Raw genomic sequence first — 10,516 nt, forward strand, 5'->3', positions numbered from 1 at the left:
TTTAGTCATTTCCTGGTTTGTCTGTTTTAGTTTGGCTCGGGGAACAATACCAATCCTGCATTTATGCATGATATAGAGTATCTTCAAGAATACTGAAAAAAAATAACGCACTTTTTTCAGCTTCATCCACTTCTTAACTCACACAAAAATCAGTGTAATGCAGCAAACAGTTCTTCATGGAACAAACGTGTCGTGCTTCAGTGTTGCATGATATTGTTGTGTCCCTAAATTTATAAGACTGGCACTTGAAGGTTCAGGGGAACACATTTAAGTTTTTATAAACGTTACCGCTATACACAACATCCTAGCACGAAAAAAAAATAATAATAATAAAAATAATAATAATAATAATAATAATAATAATAATAAAATAAAAATAAATAAATAAAAATTGGATCCTTCTTATTTCAAATAAATTCCATTAACACTTCACATTACATTTATGATTTGAATCACTTCATGCAGTTAACATTCAACGAGAGAACACACCCTTCACAAACCCAATGTCCTCTGTCAAAATATAACACACATATTTACTTTGGATTGCACAACAGCTGTCAAGCTCTACTTATTGATACTGTGACAGGCAGCTTGCCCATCTTGACCCTCTCTGGTCTGACATCTGTCTTGCTAATCTCCTTCTGTCCATATCCGTCTCCTACACCTCATAATATACACCGTGATGTTAGACCGATTTCTAATGGTATAAGTATTTTATTGGTATAAGGCTTATTTTCCCTAAATAAAGTTCATTTTCAAGTAACTATATTTTCCCATACTTCGTTCATACAGTTAATTTTCCTATAAATTTCAATAAGGTTCATTTTCCAGCTTTTTTGCTTCGCTTGCGTACTAATTTTGTGATAGCCACCTGGGTATCTTCTTGTAATCTGGTGCTATTAGTCTTGTGATGACTCACTGCATCTTGTTCTCGGTGGTCATGTTTTACCTCTCATCTATCAGGGTGGTGACAGCGTTCCGTAATCTTAGTACCTGCTTTTGTGCTTACCATCTTCTCTCATTTATTCTTCCTACTTTTTTACTTCTTTCTTCATTTCTTATTTTTTTCTTTCTTGTCTCATATTTTTCCTTCTTACGTGTTTCATTTCTTCTTGGTGATTCTTGGATTAAAAGAAACGTTATGTTCACATGAAGACACCTAATGACTTCAGGAAAAGTAGTCTTTTGTTCATGGTGCACATTTTATTGAAAACAGTAAATGTGACCTAAACAGTAAACATACGTCGTATATCACTGTACAAACCATTGTGAAACGAAACTGACTTGCCATATGAAGCAGACATGTGGCTGGGAGGAAACCCCTGTAAAGGAGGTGGAAGGAGAGGGATCAGGAGGCAACAAGGGTGAAGGAAAGAAAAGGTTCAAAGGTATTTCAACTCAATTCAGCTGTGTCCAAAAGCATATCTGATGTGATCCTCTGCGGCAGGTGCGACCTCTGTAATTTGCCACGATCTCTTACGACGCCTTCTCTCCTGGAACAACACACTACACTTGATATCACACACACGAGGAACGAGCCCTCGTCCACCAATACCGCTTTACATCAATTATGTCCACACCTCTCTGAAAATGGATGTTGTGAAGTAATAGAATAATCATAATCATAATGATATATATATATATATATATATATATATATATATATATATATATATATATATATATATATATATATATATATATATATATATATATATATATATATATTTATTTATTTATTTATATATATATGCTTTATAGAAGATGTTGATGTTCCATCTTCTATAAAAACAACTTTCTCTACCGCCTACGAAGAAGATGAGAGGGCCATCACGCAGATTGTGAAGAGGAACATCAAGCCTTCCGACCCTGACAAACAAGTTAAACTGATAATTTATTACAACACCAAGAAAACCAGCCATCTTCTTCTGAAAAATAACCCCTCAAAAGAGAAAGAGAACCTTCAGAAGTCACATGTCATATATAGGTTTACGTGTAACCAAGGAAACTGTGAAGTCCTTCCCTCCACCTATGTTGGCATGACGACAACAAGACTCTCCCAACGACTAACTTTCCACCTCGCAGCAGGAGCACCCAAGAAACATCTGAAGGAGAAGCATAACATAAACATCACAAGAGGAATGCTAGTAGATAAAACGGAGATCCTAACTACATGCCCAGACACCAGGCGTCTCCCCATCTTAGAAGCACTATATATAAAAGAGACAAACCCTACATTAAATCAACAATCCGAAGACCTACAAGCATTACCAAGCGCGCGAAGACCCAGCTTGGATAGCAGCCCAGCACAGCCCGCGACAGCCGTCAGCCAATCAGAGACCAGGACGCGCAGCGGGGTGACAAGGCTACCGGTATAAATACACCCCCGCAATCAGCTTGAGCCATTCTCTCCGACACCCTCAACACGGATAGACCTTCGCTACTGAAGAAGGGTCAAGGACCCGAAATCGCGATCTAGCGAAAATGACTAGCTTCGGCGAAGTCATACAGCCAATTAAAAAAGAATATAAGACAATCATAAGATATAAGAAAAATATCTTAAGAAAAATAATAAATGCTCAACTAGCTATCACATTCAATGATATATATATATATATATATATATATATATATATATATATATATATATATATATATATATATATATATATATATATATATATATATATATATATATATATATATATATATATATATATATATATATATATATATATATATATATATATATATATATATATATATATATATATATATATATATATATATATATATATATATACACACACACACACACGCACACACACACACTCACATTTGTTCTACTTTCTGTACAGGCTGAGAATTCTCCTGCGGGTGACAGGCTTAAGCAGCTCGAGGTCCTCCTCCTTAAGGTAACTCATGTCGCCCACGGTGAGCACTCCGATGGCGTTGAGGAAGCCTGCGATGTGCGTCAAGCCGTACCAGGTGAGCCAGCCCTCCAGCGAGCAGTCCGATGGGGGTGCTGGGGAGAAACAAACTGAGCTGGTATCTTCTTGGTGCAACGAGAGGGAGTTACGGAAAAGAGGAGAGAACGGATGGGCAAGAGTACAGTGAATATTAAAGGTTGAATGTGTGATGGGATGCATAAAGCACGTGTACTACGTAGAGGAAACTGAAGTGGCAGTGGAGAAAATTATAGGAGCTGTAAGCTACAAAAACAAATAAAATTAATAAAATTTATAAAAATTAATTTGTGTCAATTGATGTGTTCTGTTGCTCAGCTACGTAATTACTTTGTTAGGGGGGAAGAGTAAAGTTAACTTCAAATCGGGAAAATAATGAAGTGATTGTGAATGAAGAAGGATGGGCTCATCTGTGTGAGATATAATGATGTACTTACAAAATCATCTCTTTTGATCCAAGCTAAAAAAAAAAAAAAAGGGAAAGAAAGAAAAGGATGGGCTGTGTGAGGAGGGAGTCTGGAAAGCAGGAAAGGAGTGTTTCTTGGACAGGCGACATCTTTACCCTTCTTTATACATTCTTTCCAGCGAGACAAAGAGGCAGCTCGAGGCCTTGATTTGTGAAAAACATCTTTTGAATACATAAAGGCGACTAATAACTTAGTCGGTAGTAAACATTTCGAGATCTCAGTAAAATAAAATAATAAATAAAAAAATAATAATAACAGATAAAAAAAAAAAATACTGCCACTGGATTGAGTGCGCTTCGAAAAGATGGTGTTCACAGGGAGGAGGAGAGGGTGTTGTGGTGAAAAACAGACGGCTAGGACTAACATTCGTGGTGGAGGCTCATGTTCTCCAGACGCTGCAGGAGGCGGCGGCGGGACACGAGCTGTATAGCGTTGAGCTCTGGCTCCTCGAGAAGCTTTAGGTCCCGGACACACGTACAGCCTAACACCTTCAGATAATCTCGCAGGTGAGTCAGCTGCAACTCTTCCAGGAATTCTGTAAAGTAGAAAGAATTGCAAATCGTGTGTTTGTTGCAACGCTTGGCACCGTGTAATGTGTGCCTGCTATTTCTGTTACTTGATTGCAGGTATATTCTAACTTCCCAAAGCACTCCATATACTTGAGGAATGTTTTAACAACAACGATTCATATACTGAAGTACAAGCGTGCATTTCCGAAACCTTGTTGATTTATGAGAAATTATCGTTTACTCGAATACAATGCTCATGAACCCACTTCTGTGTTTGCTAGAGTATTTTTTAGTAAAAAAAAGTAATAGTCCACTCCACTCAGTGAGAAAATATTTGGCAAAGCTATCAATATGAGAGAGCTGATGGCATCATGATGTGTGTGTGTGTATGAGATAGAGAGAGAGAGAGAGAGAGAGAGAGAGAGAGAGAGAGAGAGAGAGAGAGAGAGAGAGAGAGAGAGAGAGAGAGACAGAGAGAGTGTGTGTGTGTGTGTGTGTGTGCGTGTGTCGCTGCAGGAAAGATGGTTGAGTGAAGCGTGAACTGCATGCCATGAGTGGGTACAGAGGTGAGGAGCAGTGGTGCAAATCTCACCGTCCAGACACTCGGTGAGGCAGGTCTCCTTGGAGCGGCTCTCCTTCAGGCTGGCCACGAAGTCGGTGTTGCACCCCTGGCCCTCGTGACACTCTCCGCCATTCTGACAAACCTCCATTCTTCCCGTTGAGAAAGTCGAAAGTTTCCCAAGTACTGCGCGGAGCTTCTCTCGATGGCACCTGCACGGATCTGGGTTCTCTTGGGGCCCTGTTACCTGTGATTGTGGTTTTGTCTCTGAGGGTGGTGACGGTGACGGTGACGGTGACGATGACGGTGGAGGTGTTGGTAGTGACTGGAGTCGGGGACGTGGAAGTTGAGGGGACGGTGGTGTTTCTTCTATTGGTTGTACTGGTGAGGGAAAAGCTCGGTCTTCCTCTTGCGGTTCACAAGATGAGTCGAATTTGGCAGCGCTGCAGCTGTCACTGACTTCCCCAGAGTCACAGCTACTATACTCCACGGTATTTTCGTTAGAGAAGTCTTCGTCCTCTTCCCCAAAATCTTCGTATAATGTCGATTGTTTTATATCTTTTTCTTCGAATTCTGAATCAAATAGTGTCTCGTGTTTCTGCTGCTCGCCTTTCCCTGTGGCGGAGAAAGGACGGACGGTGGCGACTGGTCGGTTCTTGGATGCTGTCGTTCTCTGTTGTGAAAAGTCCCGAATTATGTGACTCTCTAAGTATATGAGCACTTAAATTTATTGTTTGAATCTAAGTTGTTTTTGTTTTACTTTACATAACACCTCATTAAACGTTTAAAAAGTACATATATTATCATGATATCATGTCAAAAGATAGTAGTCGTGTAAGCAAGCTACTGTTTCCGTGTACCGTTTGACTCTCGATAAAAATAGATAAATAAATAAATAAACAAATAAGCAAATAGATAGATAAAAAGAAAACAAATCATAACCCATATTAAGAATATGACTACTGTAATTATAATTATGAGACAAACATAAACACACACGAAAAACATATACAACATCCTTATTGATGTATGCAACAAAACACTCGCAGAAGCTGACCTGCACCGGAGACACCTGGCAGGAGGAGTAGAGTGGCGTGGGACGGTCACTATCCCTCGTTTCTATCGTGATGTAGTACACTGTCGTCACATCCAGCACCCCCTCGATCACTGCAACACAACCCTCACTCTGAGCTAAGAATATAACACCTCGTGTTTACACGGCAAACACCTTCATTGGGGAACTAGGCAATGAATAAGTAAATAAATAAGTAAACGCTATCAGCACCAATACAAGGGAATGAAACAGGAAGTCAGCACACCACTACACAGACTCACTATTCTCGACAACTCGGCAGCTTTTTCATTAACTCACATTGCTTTCCTTGCAGAACCAAAGAAAATATACAACAGACAAGAATTCTTGCACGAGGGCGCGAGACCTACCTGACGCGGGCAGGAGCGGCAGACCACGCTCCATCCCATGCCCCTGCCCAGAGCTTTATACCTGTCTCGGGCGGGGTGAAGAGTGGCAGACGGAAACGGTGACAAGGATGCAGAATAGCACTGAGGGGGGGGATGTCGAGGGGGGGGAAGGCGCCAATGTGGAGAGCGTTCAGGACGGGAACAAGGACAGGTGGGGAGGCGGGAGAGATCAGGTGAATGTCAGTGTGGCGTGTGCAAGTGATCTGGCCACCGTCATATCCTGTCATGACAAGATGCCAAATGTTAATATAAACCTACATATAAATGCATATATATATATATATATATATATATATATATATATATATATATATATATATATATATATATATATATATATATATATATATATATATATATATATATATTTCATATCTTTTTCTCACAAGCTTGTTGGTGGGTCATACAGAACCAATCTGTGTTCCTGGAAGTGGCTGCATGACCTAATTGAATTTATTGAATTTTATTGAATTTATTGAGTAAGCTCAGACTTTATATAAAAGTATGGAGCACAGCTCTCCAGCAAAAGAATACAAACATTATATACAGAATTATAAACAGAATGTACATAATATTACATAAGAAAAAAATACATAAAAATGAAATACACTGCAAGCAATGGCAAAAAAAAATAATAAAAAAAAATGTGTATGCATATATAGTGATACAGACTATTACTAATTAAGAAATTAGAAAAACTATTGAGGTGTTTTGCACACTATTTATCTAAACATGCGTAGCACCATCCTCAGAAACAAAGATAATTTCTTCATCACACTTGAACTTCTACTTTGCATGAACAAAACATATTTGAATTGTGTTGGCCAATTTATGTAATAATTTGGTATAAACATATTACGCAACCTAACAATTTCCACATCCGTACATTCAAAAAGAACATGAAATTCATCTCCTACTACCTCAACATTACACTTGTTACATACCCTATCTTCTCTACTGACACCTTGATACCTACCAACATTTACAGGAAGTCTATTATTACAAGTTCTAAATTTAGTCACTAATAATCTGTCACCCTTTGTTAACTTTTCTAAGTACTGTTCTCTGCCAAAATCTGTCTTAAACACCCTATAATTGCTACTTAATGATTTTGTTTCTAAATTATGATGCCAAGTTACAAGCCACTGATCTTTCGATCTCTGTTCCACAGCTTTCTTCACCCATCTTGAATTAGGAACATCTTGCAACAACCACATACCAGACATTCCACAGTCATTACAAATATTCTTTATACAAGCTAACCATGGAGAAGTATAAAGCCCTAGCCTATCCAGCTGCAATAGACATTGGTACATTTCATAACACAATTTAGTATTTTTACTTGAAATTAGCCTAGACCAATAACCTATCATTTTTTCTTTATATAAATATCAAGTGGAAATACACCCAGAGAGAGGTGAAGTACAGAGAACAAGTCACCTACAGGCCCGCCTCTCACAGCCTATGGGTCCCTACCGCCATACTTTCTGTGACTGACCAAAAAGGCATGTGCGTCCCAGCTTGGCACGAAATAAGAATGTGAGAAAGGTAAACGGCGGCGACGTCATATGTTACGTGACGCTTAGCTACTGTTCTCTCTCTCTCTCTCTCTCTCTCTCTCTCTCTCTCTCTCTCTCTCTCTCTCTCTCTCTCTCTCTCTCTCTACCTTTGCCTTTGGCAATGAGGCTGTGTTGGTTTAGCTAATCACCGTCGTATAACGCAGAACAAATATAGCAATCTCTCCTACAGAGATAATGAATTATCTGATCATTTGTGTGTATGAACCAAGCTGTGCATGCACCCGATCGTGTGTGAACCGAGCTGTGCACGCTAGGATTTCTTATTAATGGAGCTTCTTATCATCTCGAGATTCTGGGACAATCTAGGATATTAAGAACATAAGAACATAAGAAATAAGGGAGGCTGCAAGAAGCGACCAGGCTTACACGTGGCAGTCTCTGTATGAAATATACCTACCTATTTCCACCTATCATCCCCATCCATAAACCCGTCTAATCTTCTCTTAAAGCTCCCTAATGTCTTAGAACTAACAACTTGATTACTGAGTCCATTCCACTCATCTACCACTCTATTTGAGAACCAATTTCTTCCTATCTCTTCTTTAAACCTAAATTTTTCAAGCTTGAACCCGTTATTTCTTGTTTCATCCTGGTTGTTAATCCTAAGAATTTTGTTTACATCTTCCTTGTTATAACCCTTATACCACTTAAAGACTTCTATCAGGTCCCCTCTTAACCTACGTCTCTCTAAAGAATGTAAATTTAACAGCTTCACTCTCGCCGCGTAAGGAATACTCCTCATCCCCTGTATCCTTTTAGTCATTCTCCTTTGTACTGATTGTAATAGACCTATATCTTTCCTGTAACGTGCGGACCAGAACTGCACAGCGTAGTCTAGATGAGGTCTGACCAGCGCCAAATATAATTTTAATATTACTTCGGGCCTTCTACTTTTAACACTTCTAAAAATTAATCCTAATACCATATTAAATATTTTGCCCTGTTTCTGGCCTCTGTGCATTGCTTTCCTAAACGGAGTTCAGAGATAACTATCACTCCTAAAATCTTTACCGTATCCTGTACCTACCAGAGTTTCGTTATTTATTGTGTACCTACTGTGTGGGTTTCCTCTACCTACGCTAAGTACTTTGCATTTGTTGATATAAAACTGCATTTGCCATCTGTCCGTCCATTAATTCATCCTATCTAAATTTGCCTGCAAGGCGATGGCATCCGATTCTGACCTAATCAATCTACCTATCTTTGTGTCATCCGCAAATTTACTAACATCACTACTAATTCCACTATCCAATTTTCTCGCCATTCCAGGGTTTCCCTATCAGGTAATATGATTTCATAGCCAATTGATATGATAAACTATATGACACTGAAGCAATGTTTTCGTTATTTACTTGAATGTTAAATGTGTGCGCAGATGTGTAGTATGGCTAAAGAACAAACTTTGAATTACCTAATCTCAAACTGAGGTATCGAAAAAAAAAAAAGGAGAGAGAAAAAATAAGGATAATCATAATATCTTGAGCCATTTAAAAAGTCACATTTTCGAAAAAAAAAACAAAGCAAACGCTTGAGGAACTATAACGGTATAAATTTGTGCGCAATGCACAAAAAATTCCATCAAAAGTTATTTATGAAATTACACTTCAAGAAGCACAGACAAGGAATCTCATCCTGTTAGATACGAAAGATATTAAACGATAGATGAAACGACACTAAAAGATAACCACTGTAAAAATATTAACCTCCTTTTGGAGCCTTACTCCACTTCAGAACTTTAAGTGAACATTTCAGTGACTTGTAGAAAAAAGGAATGAAATTATTTTTAAATACAGATTCATACACACACTAATAATTGCTGAAAGACCTCAAGAGCATTAACTGTGTTTACTGTGGTTCGCGTCACGTCTGTCAGACATGTTCTTACCACTTCTTATGCCTCTTTCTCTCTCTCTCTCTCTCTCTCTCTCTCTCTCTCTCTCTCTCTCTCTCTCTCTCTCTCTCTCTCTCTCTCTCTCTCTCTGTCTGTCTGTCTTATTCGCTTTTGTATTTTGTATTTGAGATAAGGAGCAACAACAAAAATCCGGGATTTAACCCAATATCTCGGAAAAAAAAAAAAAGACAAGAAAGAAACAGAAATACCACAACCACAGGCAGCCATCATTCCAGGATCCAGAAATCCGGTTAAGGAAGTCTTACTGTACAGGATCATCCGTGCACCGAACTGTCTGCAGGAACATGAATTCACTTCAATGTACGCACCGAGAAGTACTCGTACACTAAGGCCCTTATTCTGAAACACTTCGCTCTCTCATCACGACTGTTTTCAAAGGACACAAAGATGATTAGCTGGGTTATCAAGAGTGCTTCTCCTGTTAATAATGTATAAAGCTTGTTAACCTGTCACTAGAATCATAAAAACGACCGTGAAACCCGTGTAACTTCAACTAAAGCCTTTGGAAAATAGTGGAGGTGAGGCGCAGTGTTGCAGAATATGGTTCTAAACCGCATGCTTGACTTGAAAACTGTACATACGCTCCAACAGAACAATTGTGAAACATAATGGCAAATCCGTTTGGCAAGTTTTCCGCAATTACAATAATGTGTGCAATTCAAAATACCTACGAAAGAATAAGTATACGGCTATGTCCAGCGTACACAGGTGACAGGGAGACAGGGGACTGTGGTAGGGAGAGGCAGGGAGGGGTGCTGTAAGGCAGGGAATGAAGGGTACACAGAAGCAGGAAGTGCAGAAAGACATGCACGTACGAGGGGACGCACACATAAAACTTAAGGAAGAAAATAAACAAAGGCCTCCCTAAACGTCTCTGACATGCTTGCTTGCCAACATTTCCTGCCACCGCGTCGGAATCACGTGGCTAATTTTGTCTGAGAGATAAACAAAGTGCAGCCAAGGGGTCGTAAGGGTCGGGAGGTCGCTCAAGGGCACGAGCAGGGCGCACTCAGGGACTGGCGGCATTCCGCTCCTGGCACA

At 39.3% G+C, this 10,516-nt stretch overlaps 1 protein-coding gene across 4 annotated transcripts; it reads right to left on the reverse strand.

Moving 5' to 3' along the window:
* Positions 1–1,183: 1,183 nt before the first annotated feature.
* Positions 1,184–10,204, reverse strand: LOC135110909 (uncharacterized). Of its 4 annotated transcripts, XM_064023555.1 has the most exons (7): positions 10,147–10,204; positions 5,945–6,203; positions 5,559–5,668; positions 4,535–5,174; positions 3,798–3,968; positions 2,837–3,025; positions 1,184–1,584 (listed from the first exon to the last, which is right to left on the reverse strand). In XM_064023555.1, the coding sequence occupies exons 2-6, from the start codon at positions 5,976–5,978 to the stop codon at positions 2,844–2,846; spliced, it is 1,137 nt and encodes a 378-aa protein (XP_063879625.1). In that variant the 5' UTR covers positions 5,979–6,203; positions 10,147–10,204; the 3' UTR covers positions 1,184–1,584; positions 2,837–2,843. The 4 variants fall into 4 exon arrangements, with proteins under 4 accessions (XP_063879625.1, XP_063879628.1, XP_063879624.1 ...); XM_064023558.1 differs by lacking the exon at positions 10,147–10,204 and having other exon boundaries at positions 1,184–1,493; positions 5,945–6,099; XM_064023554.1 differs by lacking the exon at positions 10,147–10,204 and having other exon boundaries at positions 1,184–1,493; positions 5,559–5,692; positions 5,945–6,050.
* Between the last annotated feature and the right edge of the window lie 312 nt (positions 10,205–10,516).

This window comes from Scylla paramamosain, chromosome 21 (assembly GCF_035594125.1).
Source record: "Scylla paramamosain isolate STU-SP2022 chromosome 21, ASM3559412v1, whole genome shotgun sequence".
NCBI classification, from domain to species: domain Eukaryota; kingdom Metazoa; phylum Arthropoda; class Malacostraca; order Decapoda; family Portunidae; genus Scylla; species Scylla paramamosain.